The sequence below is a fragment of the Triticum aestivum genome, chromosome 7A (genome assembly GCF_018294505.1).
Source record: "Triticum aestivum cultivar Chinese Spring chromosome 7A, IWGSC CS RefSeq v2.1, whole genome shotgun sequence".
Classification (NCBI taxonomy): Eukaryota; Viridiplantae; Streptophyta; class Magnoliopsida; order Poales; family Poaceae; genus Triticum; species Triticum aestivum.
Window position 1 is genome coordinate 625,017,238 of NC_057812.1, and position 15,840 is coordinate 625,033,077.

The following is a 15,840-nucleotide window of genomic DNA, read 5'->3' on the forward strand; positions in this document are numbered from 1 at the left end:
AGATGATGATGCCGGCGGAGTAGACGACGCTGGACCATCGATGGGCTGGGTGCAGGACCCTCATATTCAAGAGCTGCTTCTCAAGCAGACGGATAACGCCAGAGCTGCCGCCCGAGAGAAAGCCAAGATGGATCAACTTGAGTTAGACGCGGTTACTCCATTGTATGAAGGATGCAGGCCCGAGGATACCCGCCTGAAAGTAACGCTCATGGCTCTGGAGATGAAGGTAAAACACAAAATGACCGACGCATGCTTCGACGAGAACATGTCATTCTGGCACGAACGTCTTCCCAAGGGGAACAAGTGCCCGACCAGTTTGGAGGAGGCGAAGAAAATCGTGTGTCCTCTCGATTTACCGCACGTGAAATACCATGTGTGCATGAACAATTGCATCATTTATCGGGACGAGCACGCGGAGTCTACCATATGTCCGGTGTGCGGCGTCACTCGATACAAGAAGAGGAAGAAAGCTCCTCGAAAAGTGGTGTGGTACTTTCCGATCACTCCTCGTCTGCAGCGCTATTTCGCGGACCCTAAGGTAGCAAAGCTCCTGCGTTGGCACGCGGATAGGGAGGAGAAGAAGCGAGAAGATGACGCAAATGATCCGGAGATAGATAAAAAAGACAAGATGCTGAGTCACCCTAAGGATGCGAGCCAGTGGCAAGCGTTGAACTTCGAAGACTCGGAATTTGGGAACGATCCAAGGAACATCGTGCTGGGCGCGAGCACCGATGGAGTCAATCCGTTTGGCAGCCAGAGAAGCACACATAGCACCTGGCCTGTGTTTGTGTGGATGTACAACCTTCCCCCCTGGTTGTGCATGAAGAGGAAGTACATTCACATGAGTATGCTAATTGAAGGGCCGAAACAACCAGGGAACGACATCAATCTGTATCTGGGGCTGCTGAAAGAGGAGCTTGACACGCTGTGGAAAACGCCAGCCAATACGTGGGACGCCGCAGAGAAAGAATATTTCCCTATGAGAGCCGCACTGCTCACGACGGTGCACGACTATCTCGGTTACGGATATCTCGCGGGGCAGGTAGTCCACGGATTTTCTGGATGCGTAAGGTGCATGGATGACACAACGTATCGCCAGCTAGATAGAGATCCCGGGTCTTCGAAAACCGTGTTCATGGGACATCGAAGGTGGCTTCGCGACGATGACCCGTGGAGGAAACGCAAGGATCTGTTCGATGGTGAAACCGAACCCCGAAAACGCCCGTGTACGAGGAGCGGCGAGGAAATAGATAAGCTGTTGAAAAATTGGAAAGACTGCCCACTGCCGGGAAAGAAGCAAAAGGCGCCAGAGCCGGGAAAGAAGCGAAAGGCGCCAGAGCCGCTGCTGGAGGTATGGAAAACGAGGTCTGTTTTCTGGGACTTGCCGTACTGGAAGATCCACCGTGTGCCTCACAGCCTTGATGTCATGCATATCACGAAGAACGTGTGCGAGAGTCTGCTTGGTACCCTGCTCAACATGCCAGAGAGGACCAAAGATGGGCCGAAAGCAAGGGCAGACTTGAAATCAATGGGCATCAGGCAGGAGCTTCATGCTAATGATGATGATGATGATGATGATGATGATGATGATGATGATGATGATGATGATGATGATGATGATGAGGCGAAGCAGGACACAGAAAGTCGTCGCAAAGGCAAAAAGGCCAAGAAGACCGGAAATGACTACCCTCCCGCATGCTTCACTCTAAGTCATGAGGAGATCGAGCAGTTTTTCACCTGCCTCCTAGGAGTAAAACTTCCTTACGGTTACGCGGGGAAGATAAGCAGATACCTAGACCCAGCGAAGCAGAAGTTCAGCGGGATGAAGTCTCACGACTGTCACGTGCTGATGACACAGATACTTCCAGTTGCAATCCGTGGGATCATGGACACGCACGTCCGTGAAACGCTATTTGTCCTATGCAACTTCTTCGACGTCATCTCTCGGAAGTCGATTGGCGTGAGGCAACTCAGAAGGCTACAGGAAGAGATCGTGGTGATACTATGCGAGCTTGAGATGTACTTCCCGCCCGCATTCTTCGACGTTATGGTGCATCTGCTGGTCCATATAGTGGAGGATATCATCCAACTCAGGCCGACGTTCCTGCACAGCATGATGTCGTTCGAAAGGATGAATGGTGTCATCAAAGGATACGTTCGCAACATGTCACGTCCAGAAGGAAGCATAGCCAGGGGCTTTCTGACTGAAGAGTGCATCTCCTACTGCACGAATTATCTAGGCATCGAGAACCCCGTTGGTCTGCCCGTCAACAGGCACCTCGGCAGGCTCGCTGCATGGGGTTACCATGAGGGTCGCCGTGAAATGCATGTCGACTTCGATGGTCGACTCGCCGACTTTGAAAGAGCAAACCTAGTCGCGCTACAACACATAGACGTGGTCGATCCTTGGGTGGTACAGCACAAAACCTTTATTAAGAAGACGTACAATGACCGAGGCCAACAGAGGACGGACGGAGATATACTCAAAGAGCACAACTCATGTTTCACGCGTTGGTTCAAGCAGAAGCTTCTGTCGTACCCTTTACATGAGGATTCTTCCGCGGAAGAACAACTCATATTCGCCCTGTCACAGGGCGCCGAGCACAACCTGATGACCTATGAGCCGTACGATATCAACGGCTACACATTCTACACCGAGGCCAAGGACATGAAGAGCGATGGTTATCAGAACTCCGGGGTAACGATGGAATCCTACACCGGTAACGACAAGGACAGATACTACGGAAGGATCGAGGAGATCTGGGAGCTGAGCTACGCTGGAGAGAAGGTCCCGATGTTCCGTGTCAGATGGGCCAAGAACGTCATAAAAGAAGACCGGTATTTCACCACCATGGTTATACCCGAAGCCAAATCCAAGACCGCGGGCGCAAACGTCACCGCGAAAAATGAGCCATGGGTACTGGCTTCCCAAGTGGACCAATGCTTCTTCATTACCGACCCGCCAAAGCCCAGTCGTGTTGTCGTGAGGAGAGGCAAAAGGAAGATCATCGGAATGGATGGAGTAGCCAATGAGCAAGACTTCGACAAGTACGGCGACTCGAGGATCGAACATGACGACGATGATGAAGTAGCAGCATACACCACAAGAAGAAGCAGGACCACCATACCTAAAGGACGTCCGTTCCATAGAAGAACTCCATTTGCGAAAAAGAAGGGCAAGAAGATTGTGAAGAGATAGCTAGCTAAGATCGATTGTATTTAAATCGTAGACTTCATTTCTCGATTGTATTTCATGGGCACTTTCTGAACTATCATGAATATTTTTTAATTTCATGGACACTATCCCACCTCGCCAGATCCGGTCCCACTCCATCTTGATCGCTATCCCACCTCGATCTTGATCCCCCTCCATCTCGATCGCTATCCCACCTCGATCCCCCTCCATCTCGATCGCTATCCCACCTCGCCAGATCCGGTCCACCGGCCGCCGCCGCCGACCGCCCGCACCCTCGATTCCCCTACTCAACCGCCGCCGCCGACCCCCCGCACCCCTCCCCTACTCAACCGCCGCCGCCGACCCCCCGCACCCCTCCCCTACTCAACCGCCGCCGTCGACCCCCCGCACCCCCCGCACCCTCCCCCGCTCCACCGGCATGCATTACTGTTTGATGATATTTTTAAAAAAATTATTACTGTCTTATAAAAATATATTACTGTTATGATTTAAACAAGTTTGAACATATTTAAACACAAATAAGTATCAAACAGCATTTTAAATGCATAAAAAAATTATGGAGCCTGGGAATCGAACCCAGGACCTCCTGGTGTGAGAACTAGCTGCTAACCAGTCGAGCTAGTAGAGAAGACTTGATGTGTATCAGGTCAGGTGGTAGATAACCTGTTGGCTCGAGCAGAAGTAAAAAAAATACTAATGGCGCACCTGGGTGAGGTGCGCCATTAGCATGTATGTACTTATGGCGCACCGAGGGGTGGTGCGCCATTAGTATTGTGCCGCCCCTACTTCGTATCGATCCCTCTCTCTCCCTCTCCCTCGCCCGCGATCCCCTTCCCCTCTCCTCTCCCAACACCGCCGCCCCGCCGCCCTCGACGCCGCCCCGTCCACACCATCGTCGCCAGCGCCGCCCCGACACCACCGTCGCCCCGCCGCCCTCGACGCCGCCCCGACACCAGCGCCGCCCCATCCACACCACCGTCACCAGCGCCGCCCCGACACCACCATCGCCCCGCCGCCCTCGACGCCGCCCCGTTCACACCACTGTCGCCAGCGCCGCCCCGACACCACCGTCGCCCCGCCGCCCTCGACGCCGCCCCGACACCAGCGCCGCCCCGTCCACACCACCGTCGCCAGCGCCGCCCCGACACCACCGTCGCCCCTCCGCCCTCGACGCCGCCCTGACACCAGTGCTGCCCCGTCCACACCACCGTCGCCAGCGCCGCCCCGACACCATTGTTGAGCACACACAGGAGCCCAAATATCCACGGAAGGCACGGAGGAGATCGTCATCATCCATCCAGATCGGCTTCTTCTTCTTCAACTTCGCAGAATCGTCGGTGGTCGTCTCTTCCTCTAGGTATGCGCCTCCTTATTATCCATTCCATGCTCCTACAGTCCTGCGAATTCGCGGCCCCAAGTAGTAGATCGTGGTAAAATTCACTGGAGGGGATTTTTGTGCTCTGCTCTGTTCGACGAACTGGGTGGGGATTTTTTCTCCTTTTCTACGATCATGCGGTTAATTAGTCAGGGATGTTGTGGAATTCGTAGTGGTGATGATGCGAAAGGCTAAAATCTAGCGCTACTTGCACTTGGTTTGGTTCAAAAAACCCGCAAAGTCTCTCGGATTGGTTAATAATCATATATGTATGCCCTTCCTTCATGTTTGATTAGCACATGCATGTTTCACCCGACTTGTATGAATAGGTTGCTGCTTGTTAGGCACGATGGACATGGTTTGGTCAAGTGCAAATTGAAATGGGAATTGGGTAGGCAGTTAGGCATGATGGCTGGTTGTTGCTGCCCTGTTTATTTTAGTTGTGAGGACGACTAGTTCTGTTGTTGTTGCCCTGTCAAATGTTCTGTTGTGAGGACGACTAGTTCTGCTCTAGCTGGCATAAACACATCAATGTGGTGCTACCAACTCTCGAACCGACAAGAAAATTGGTTAACTGTACAAGAAAATGTGGTGCTACCAACCCTCCTCCTGCCCCCGTGAGCTCCCCCTCCTCCTCTCCTCCTCTCCCCCTCTCCCCCTCTCACAATTTTTCACATTTTTCTTCCTGGTTCATTAGTTTTAGATATTGTACATCTAGAAAAACCAAATGCAACCAAAACAGTCAGTTATAGCGTTGTTTGTCTTGGCTAGTCTTTGTTGATAATAATCATCAACTTGTTGTCTTTTCCTCTCAAGGTTCTTGAACAGAAACAAGAAAGGAACGCCCTGTGACTCTATATGTTTCCAAGAGTAGGTAGAATTTGCACGCAACCACCTGTTGTACGTGGAGGTTGGAACATAGGGAGTTGAGCAAGCTAGCGGTAGTTTGACTCCAAGTCTCCTCCCGGCTGTCATGAGACGTCCATGTTGTTCTTTCTGTAGTGTACTAGAAAGGTTACATCTTACAAGTTTAGAAGTGCATAGAGGAATGTATGGCATCATGCAGCCCAACATAACAGAATAGTAGAAGTCCAGAATTCAAAAAATAAAAATAGTAGAAGTCGCTGAGACGTTAGTTGATGATGACAATTTTTTTTCTGAACTCTACTTCAAAATGCTTTTTCTTTCTGAATGGCATGTGCAATTTCTGCAAGGGAAGATCCTTGGTTAATATCTGAAACTTGGTTAATCTACTAGATAAAACTTGGTTCTATCTGAAACAAAGAAACTATACACTAGATAAAATGGTTAGTATCTGAAGGGTTAAGCTTATTTTTGGTTAATCTACTGCTTCAAGTTTGCTTCATCAAATGATGCCTTTTTTGGCCATTTTAATATTTATTGAAATGGTTAGTATCTGGTACTTTAATCTTCCACAGTTCACCAAGAATCACTAGGAGTACTGTGCTGCTGTATTATGCCTATAAAAACACTTGTTTGGTCAATTAAACAGGGCATTGAAAATTGACAGGGCATTTTTGTTTTCTGTTGAACCTAAGCAATTTCATACGCTTGACAAAGTTGATGCTTTGTTCTTTTGCTCTGCTCTGCTCTTGCTCTGCATGTGCTTCTCAGTTTGCTAGCTATATCTCTAGGTTCTTGATTGGCTTCACTAGTTGATTGGTTCTTTGCATTGTCTGTTTGTGCTACTTTCCCCCGAGCACCCATGATCTATAGTTCTTGTTACAGACAAAGAGTTGGTCCACTAGTTATGTAGTTTTTAGGAAAATGCTAGTAACTTGTGCTTTCATATCCTAGTTATGTAGTTTTTAGGCAAATGCTAGTAACTTGTGCTTTCATATCTCTGTATTGGTTCAGTAGGTGTTTCCTTTATTTTGTTAGTGTTAGATCATCTAACTGAATTTGTGTGTACAAGCCCTGCAGTGCAGATGTATTTTACTGTAAGCTCAGCAATTTTCAGTGTAGCCCTGATGCTTCTTATATGCAATTATAGTATAAAACTTCCCCTAATAACAGTGTAAATTTTCCCATAATTTTTGTTACACTGAAAATAAGGCAAATAAGCAAGTTGTGAGTTCTTACCTCGAAGGCGTCATTCTGGCAAACCAAGATAAGGATAACTTCCTCGTGCCTTACTTTCCCGAGTAAGTCCTCCCCTCAACCGCCCCGTAACATATGAATTCTTAGATTTCGATCGTTTTTCTTTTAACATTCCGTGTTTTCTGCAGTGACACACATTGCACGCTCATCCTCCTAAGCCCCAAATATTCCATGGCCACGTATTTCGACCCGGACCGTCAGTCGAACGTAGACTACACAAATGTCAAGAAGGTTCTTGATGATGTTCTCCCCGGCTACGTCAAATCTGGAGGCACCTTCACCAGGCCTATTCGTAAGTACGGCAAGCACGTGTTCTCCCACAAAACGACGTTCTGCTGCGTCAAGCAGCCGCCTGGCGGTCAGAAGGGTGCCTACTACGCCATCCATCACATGCGAGCGATCGTACGGGACCATCATCAACTTCTGCTACCGAGTAGACTCAAAGATTGGGCCGCGAGCGTGTCAGCAATCCAGGACGCGGACATCAGACAAGAATTCTTTCGCATCCAGTCAGAGTTTGCGGAAATCATCCATCAAGATGTCCTTCGTACCTCGGGGCAGTTCTACCTCAGAAATCAACCGTCCAACAGTGACATCGACACAATGCTACAAATGCAGGCTGACAACGCCCGTTCTTTCATGACTCCCACGATAGACGGCGGCTTCATCCACGCTTCGGTCCCTTGAGTCAAGTCGAAAGCAGTGATGCTGTGTCTAGTTCTGAAACATCGATTGGCTCATGTTGTAATTAAACTTTAATGAACTTGTAGTATGTCTCTTTGGTTTCGAGAGTCGTTCAACTTAGATGTAATCGATGCTATTAATGTCTTGCTTTTCTCTTTCGATCGTTCTGTTTCATACTTATATATTGCTTATGTATTGTCTGTGAATTGGTACTAACGTTTCGTTTGGCTAGTGCATAGCGATGCCGACGTATGTCGTGTACAAGGGTAAGGTTCCCGGAGTCTACGACGACTGGGAGGAGTGTCGGAGACAGGTTCACCGATTCAGCGGTAACAGTTACAAAGGGTACACCACTAGGGCCGAGGCCGAATCTAGATACGCCCGCTATCTAGCGGGAGAGGGGAGGGAGCGTTGGAGGAACCGGATGAAGACGAGTTTCATCGTGATGACCGCAACTCTCTTTTATGTGATGGTAGTTTAGATGATCGATATCGACTTGTAATGTGAAGACAAACTCGCTACTCGCAGTCTCGAGACTTGTAATATAATGTTCTATCTTTGTTCGATCTTTTCAATTTGGAGACTAATATGATGAATTGTATTCGGAGACGGAGACTAATATGATGAATTGTATTCAAAGACTAATCTTCTATTGTATTCGATGAATCTGTTGTTGATGTGTGCTGTCTATATTTTGTCAAATTATACATTTTGTAACCTGTGCAAAAAACAGAAAATAAAAAATAAAAAAACCTAATATTCATACTAATGGCGCATCACATGACAGTGCGCCATTAGTATGACAAAGCATACTAATGGCGCATCACTGAAGAGTGCGCCATTAGTATGCCGAGGTTACTAATGGTGCATCTTGCTGCCGTGCGCCATTAGTATGCCAGAGCACCTGGGTATACATGGCCCCTGGGAGGCATACTAATGGCGCACTTCTGTATACACTAATGGCGCATCAGTGGTGCGCCATTAGTATATCAGATACTAATGACGCACCAGGGGGTGCGCCATTAGTAAAATATACTAATGGCGTGGTACTAATGGCGCACCACTAATGCGCCATTAATGGCCAAATTAGGTGCGCCATTAGTAGGCCTTTTCCTAGTAGTGTATATAGCAATGACGCACCACATACATGGTGCGTCATTAGTGTCCATATTATCTTTAGCCCTTTTCCTAGTAGTGAGAGTTGGAGTACAAATAAGGTAAATTACATCCGGGGTGTTACAATCATTTCGGTTTACTTGACACAGATGTGATGCCTATATTTCAAAATCATTGCCTTAGATATCGTCATAACTTTGCGCTTTTCTATCAATTGCTCGACAGTAATTTGATCACCCACCGTATTATTTGCTATCTCGAGAGAAGCCTCTAGTGAAACCTATGGCCCCCGGGTCTATTTTCCATCATATAAGTTTCCAATCTAATATTTTCCATCATATAAGTTTCCGATCTACTATTTTGCAATCTTTTACTTTCCGATCTATAAACCAAAAATACCAACAATATTACTTTACCTTTTGTTTAGTTTCATCTATCTCTATCAGATCTCACTTTTGCAAGTAACCGTGAAGGTATTGACAACCCCTTTATCGTGTTGGGTGCAAGTTGTTTGATTGTTTGTGCAGGTATTGGTGATTTGTGCGTTGTCTCCTACTGGATCGATACCTTGGTTCTCTAACCGAGGGAAATACTTACGTCTACTCTGCTGCATCATCATTTCCTCTTCAATGAAAAAACCAACGCAAGCTCCAGAAGTAGCAACATAGAAGACAATGACTCTTCTCCATCGACGTGTCCAACTAGGACCCCCGTACTCTTAGGCCTCCTGTAACTCATATAAACTGGCGTTGGGCTAGTCGAGATAGCATCTTACACATCCTAGAGATGAAAAATCATCGGTCTCATGGCAGATCAACCCGTACTTTGTACTCCACCCCATATCAATACAACACAAAGCAGGACATAGGGTTTTATCTCCTCCGAGAGCCTGAACCTGGGTAAAACCTCGTGTCTCTGTTACCATCGTGGCAAGGCTACTAGATTGGGACCCCTACCGGAGATCAGTGACGACTGGATCCCGCACAACGAGTGGTACAAGAGGGAGACGGTGTTGGGGAGGATTTTGGTGATGTCCAAGCCTATGCCGACGCTGGGGGCATGTCCAAAGCTAGGCCATGAACCTGCACCCCTTGAGGCTCATCGGTTGTACATGTTAATCGCCGACGTCGAGGACATCGCCATGCTAGCCACCCCCAAGACATTCCAGCCGCTGATGAAGGGATGGATCTACGTCCCTCTCCCTCGCGTGGTCAAGCAGTCGGCGAACAAGAAGTGTGACTACTGGGTGCGGGTGGAGATGTTTCGGGACCAGATCGTGCTAGGCAGGGGGTGGGACTACTTCTATTGCAAGCACAAGATCATTCTCGACCACTTCCTCAAGTTAAAGCTTTCCAACCTTGGGTTCACACTGTAGATCTACGCGCCAAGACCTCCACCATCACCAGATACAGATGCCAGAAGTTCGTTTACCAAGGGTTGTTTGATTTCAATTTCTGAAGTCCTATTGTCTATTTAGTTCACTGAACATGTAGGTGTTAAAACTGAAGTTTGTTGGTGTTTAAACTGTCTGTTTTGGTTATGGAACACCATCCTGAGTTTGTGCAGGGGCATGAGATGCCCCTTGACGGTGTCCTGGACCAGGGGTATCAACCTAGTTGGCCCACAATCCATGGGCCGAGCTTATGGCCTACTGTACTCACAAGGAAGGACTCCGGATGCCTCACACTTCAACATGATCAAGATGGACTCTGTCGAAGACTTGACGTGTACTCCAAGGACAGCTTCGTCCGTCGGCATGTTTATCCCTAATTTGGCAACCGACCATGAGTAACCCTAGGTACCCTCCAACGTCTATATAAGCTGTGGGGTTTAGCATGTAGAAGGACGGTTAAAATTACATCCACCTAGCCTTAGGGTTAGAACACTACTTACGATCTCGAGGTAGATCAAGCTTGTACTCGATACACAATCATCAATACAATCAAAGAAGGACATAGGGTATTACCTCTTCGAGAGGGCCCGAACCTGTCTCCTTCGCCCCTTGTTACCCATAGATCCGAGATCCATAGCTCAGGATTCCCTACCCCAAGGTCTACCGGTTTTACCACCGACACCCCTGTTGGCTTTAAACTCCTCATATTAACGTACTGTCATGTTTAGTCCTATTACTTCTCATTTGATGTGTGTTCAACTGTTTATTTCTAATCTTTCTTGTTGTGTTGTTGTGTAGTGTTGTGGTAAGTCCACTACATTTAAAAGGGGCGAGCACATCATCACATTTGCACACAGCCAAACAACTATGATTTGCACGTGCTCATCCCTAAATCACTTATGCAGGCAACCAAACAGCAGAGAAAGATCAAGGTTTCTCCTTAATCAGTCGACTTGCCTGCTTCCTTTCATCTGGCCATCGGTTCCTGTATCATTAATTAGCTAGATCTGTTATGTCAACAATGGAAATGATGAGTGATGCAATGCAGGGTAGCAAACAGGATGAAGAGCATGGCCCAAAGCCTGCATACCCTCAAACAGGCTCAACTGGATCACAAAAGCAAATATCTAAAAATCGATGCGAGTAACTAAAGAGCTCCTCGATGTTCTTATTGCTTGTTGCACTCATGCACTGAGTACACACATCAGTGTTGATCTAATGAAAGGATTACAGAGAAGAGAATAATGGAACACCAGGTAGGGTTAGGCCTGCGTCTACGATGAAGATGTTGCCAGTTAGATACAATGACGTTTCATGGATTAGAAAACGAACTAGCGATGTCAGTGCCGGATCAGTAGTGCCATATGTTTTAAGTGGCACGATCTTTGAAGTAACGGTGTTCCACCATCTCTTTTGCAATAGAGCAGCAGTTATCTCCGACTGGAAGATTCCAGGCGCAATTGAGTTCACTCTAATTCCATACGGTCTTAACTCCAAGGCCATCACCTGCATCAACATACATAGTTTGTTACGAACACACACTACCGAAACAAACGTTTGACGAGGAATGGTGGTGGTACCTTGGTGACAGCATGCACGGCCGCCTTGGAAGATGCGTAACCGGTGCTGCCATGCACATCGCCACGGTGAAGACCGGCAACGGACGAAATGTTGATGACTGAACCTTTTATCTTGGCATCACGCATGTGCCTACATACATGCTTGGCGACGAGCCACGATCCGGTAAGGTTTGTCTTGTGGAGTTTATCCCAGTCATCCTCGGGCCAATCCAGTGACGAATGTATTCCTCCTGAAATATGCAAGGACACCACTCTTTACATGCCATTGAAAACGCCAAATCTAATATATTCGGTAACATGCTAGTCTTTTCGAGCTGTGCTTCGTTACTATAGTAATAACGGCAGCCCTCCGAATCAGATATAGCGGTGCTATAGCCGAAATTGCATAGAAGCACTTGGCGACGCAACCCACTGCAATCATATCCATCTAGTTGTCCCGGGATCAACACCCACTATATTAGCCTCTCTATATTGCGTTCATTTATCACCCAGTATCTCGATTTGCTTCCTTTGTTTATTGGCCACTGTTACAACCAACTTGCCAGTTGATTCATTGATCCATTTATGAGCAATGAGTTGTTTCTGTGGCACTATTGTTCCACCACACAGTACATTGCCAATGCATGTATGGAGTCTGTGTAATATTTCATTTTTTTACTACTTCAGCTAACTATTTTATAAAATTTTTCTAGGTACTCAAACAATTGTACATGAATTCCATTTAGCCACACATATTTGGTTTGCACATCTTCTCTGTGTACACGTAATATAATTAAGTAGACAAAATACAGAAGCGGTTAATCTGCATCCGGGCTCATATGAGCCCAGGGATGAAACAGTAAAATCACGAAAAATAGATATTTTTCAAAGAAATCTGATTTTCTGTTGGTGTGCGAGATGCTCCTATGTGTAATGTCTGTGCAAAATTAGGTGAGGTTTGGACATTTGAGAAGCTTGTGGCAAAAAAAGACAAATTCCAGCAGTTTGAGAAACATTTGAAAAACACAGTTTGGAGCTGTTTTTTTTTGCTACGAGCTCTTCGAATGTCCAAACACCCCCAAAATTTTGTAGGGATATCACGCACATGAGCATCTTGGATGACAAAAATAAATAATATTTTTTCCATTTTTCTGCTATCTTTTTTTACTGTTCATCGGGTGAAGATGATTCCGGGCACGGTTTTGAATTATCGACAAAATAGCTTTTACTACGAAAGGGTAAGTTTTAGTCTTAACCGTTTATATGCATTGAATGAAACTAGCAAACTTTTAGTATAAAGGAGGTGTATCCAAGCATAGATCCATTATTCTAACCAAAATTATTTTACATCTGTAGCTAGTAGTATTCTGCAGTTGGAGATACAATAAGACCCGTTAAATAAGAGCAAACCTTTTTTTTTGCGGGATAAATAAGAGCAAACCAATAGACAAATCGCACGCCATATAGCAATCGGGTTACCTCGGAGGCCAGCGTTGTTAATCAAGACGTCAATGCGGCCGAAGGCGTCCCAGGCCCTCTGCACCGCCGCCTCGACAGTGGACCCTCCGGCGGCAACGTCGAGTTCGATGGCCACCGCCAATGGCTGGCTGGCATCCGCGGCCGGGGAAGCGTTGATCTCATCGCAGAGGGAGCGGAGGCGGTCAGCGCGGCGCACGACGGCGACGACCCGGCAGCCGGCACGCGCCAGGTCGAGGCAGAAATCGCGGCCGAGACCGGAGGAGGCGCCCGTCACCAGCACAACCTGCCCCTTCAGCCGGCTCCACGGCGCTCCCCCAGCGGACGACACCATGGCTAGAAACCGGAGTTGGGTTGGTACTTGGTAGTGGTAACTGGTAAGTAGGACGTTGTGGACTACGGTATTTGTTGGTTATTAATAGGATGGGGAAGCATGATTTCTGACAGCATTAGGTGATAATCGATACTTAATTATGATTGTGGTGGTGCATTGCTGCAGTCGTTTATAGTTTTGAGGGAGGCACATGCTACTGGGAGTAAGTTGTCAGGAATGTTAAGCCGAATCTTGCCTTGAAGATGCCATTGGGACTCACATTTACCCATCACACTTATCACGTGTTGAGAGTGCTTTTCCCGCCATGCACACTTTTAAATTTGAAGTAAGCATTTCTCATCACATGCTGGATACCAAAACTGCAAATGTAGTATGGCGTTTACTACTTCCTTCGTCCCAAAATATAAGAACGTTTTTGATACTATGCTAATGTCAAAAACGTTTTTATATTCCGGGACAGAGGGAATAGTAGAATATACTATTATAAAACACAACTTTATGATGGGAGGGATCTGATACCTAGATGTATGTAAAGTATGATACGCAGTGGCGGAGACAAGGGGGGAGGGGGGGGGGGGGGCCGAGCAGGGGCCTGGCCCCCCCTATCGATCGAGCAAACATCGAGTAGGCCGTAGATAATTAGCGATATGATTCAAGTACAGAAGTAATTGGCCCCCCCTAACTCAACGTGATTTATGAAGAAATGAAAAAGGGCCAATGTAAAAGCCCACTAGCAATCGTTTACAACCCATGCCAAGGCCATATTTGTTGATCGGCCTTCATTAAAAGTCTCCTGGGCGCTAGGCATTATTCCCGATGATGATTAGCGCGTGTGTTGATTAGCGCTGCGCTGTTGCCGTCCTGCGCCCTTGCCGCCGCCCGCCTTGGCTCTCCCTTCTCATGATCTGATTCGTAAAGTCAAGCTAATTCACTCGCCAATTATTTGTCCTGCAGCCAATGATCTAGCCAAGGTTAATCCAGCACTGTCTACTTCTCTGAATTCTCATCTTGTATCATTAATTTGTTATACATCAGATGTGTGATTTGTGATGCGTCGCGCTCGGGCACAGGAAATCGTTCGAAATCATGCACCTTCCAACCACGACCAGCCGGTCTACCTCGACCTAGCAGTAGAGGGGACGAGTACAGGTTGGGTTTGATTCTCTATGTATGTATTCATGTAATATTGACCTTTTTTTCAATACAACAACAAAGTTACATAATAGAACCAGTGATGATTTTCCACTCAAACCTATTATTTGGTTATACAGTGATTTTTCTTATTTGTACATATGACATGTAGCATTTCATGCCATATTTCGGAGTAGTTTGATTATCAACTTTGTCTAGTCTGCTTCAGCCACAAAAGGTTGTGTGTGTCTATGCAAAGTTAAAATAAATGATACTAGTCCCTTCGGGGACATCCGAGAAAGATGAATGATACTCGGATGTAAAACTATTAAGTAGTTTGTGAGGCAAAAAAAAACTAGCTTTATCGTCAGTCTGCCCCCCCCCCCCCCATGTCTAAATCCTGGCTTCGCCCCTGATGATACGTCTCTTTGGCGATTGCAATCTTCTTCCCATTTTCTCTCATGACCATCATTAGAGCATCTACAACCTGATTGGCAAATCTGGCCACTCAAACTATAGCGTCCGCGAGCACTGACCGGTCACAACTCATATTTGATGCTATGCATCCGAGTCTTTCATTATTTCATCTCCTAAATCCATACAAACCATGCAAAAGAAATCTTACGTACTACACACATCAAGCTAGCCTAACTACGCTTTGTCGTCGGAGATATCAACGACGTCGGTGCCGGGCGCCGGGCTGATGGGTGCGTAGGAGGGCTCTGGCTCCTTCTCCCCATCCATATACATGTGCATCTCGTCGACTGCCACAGCATGCTCTGCGTCCACCTCTTGCAGACGATGGTACTTGGCCTCCACCTTTGATATCGACCGGAGGGAATCGAGGATCACTTGTTGCTCCGTTTGTAGATCCGCGTCCCCAACGTGCCCCACATCCTTGTCATCTTCATCCTCCTCCTCCAACTCCTTCTCCTGCTTCGCGTCCTCCGCGTCCTCCTCCACCTCCTCCTCTACCACCTCGTTCTATTCTTCCTCCGGGTTGACCGCATCCAGAGGTAGCCCCGCGGAAATCCGGGCTTCGCGGCTTGCCCGGATCTACTCAAGGAGCTGCAGCCGGCACTCCAGCGTTAGATATGGGTAGCTCCTTACCCGACAGTGTGGGAGCATGCCTACCAGTGGTGGTGGAAGGCGATTGGAAAGTGGCGGCAGTAGCGGACGGGATGGGGAAATGCGGATGGGCAGGGTTTCGATGCCGAAGTCGGCTTAAATGCCAGAGTGGCGCCTGGCGCCGCCATCGGTGCGACGGAGGAGACGAGCTTCGAACCGCGGAGTTTCGAAGTGTTTCCTGTGGGACCCCATCGTCAATCCAACGTGGCGGAAGCGCCGGTCGCGCCCGAGCCTCCCCATATCCGCCCAGATTTGGACTGGAGATGAGGGGTGATGTTCAGCCCGGGCGTTTGAGACCCGTTTGAGGTGCCTGTCTGGGTCGTTTTT

At 47.5% G+C, this 15,840-nt stretch overlaps 1 protein-coding gene across 1 annotated transcript; it reads right to left on the reverse strand.

The window, feature by feature from the left end:
• Positions 1-11,051: 11,051 nt before the first annotated feature.
• On the reverse strand, positions 11,052-13,397 carry LOC123153409 (3-oxoacyl-[acyl-carrier-protein] reductase FabG). Its single transcript, XM_044572545.1, has 3 exons — positions 12,924-13,397; positions 11,466-11,695; positions 11,052-11,391 (listed from the first exon to the last, which is right to left on the reverse strand). The coding sequence occupies exons 1-3, from the start codon at positions 13,252-13,254 to the stop codon at positions 11,113-11,115; spliced, it is 840 nt and encodes a 279-aa protein (XP_044428480.1). The 5' UTR covers positions 13,255-13,397; the 3' UTR covers positions 11,052-11,112.
• Between the last annotated feature and the right edge of the window lie 2,443 nt (positions 13,398-15,840).

Bases quoted from the DNA above. Each gene is read 5' to 3' on its own strand.
- LOC123153409 (XM_044572545.1), bottom strand. From the start codon at position 13,254: ATGGTGTCGTCCGCTGGGGGAGCGCCGTGGAGCCGGCTGAAGGGGCAG. The intron at 11,696-12,923 runs GTAACCCGATTG...TGCATATTTCAG, and splicing joins TAACAACGCTGGCCTCCGAG to GAGGAATACATTCGTCACTG. The intron at 11,392-11,465 runs GTACCACCACCA...ATGTTGATGCAG, and splicing joins CCGTGCATGCTGTCACCAAG to GTGATGGCCTTGGAGTTAAG.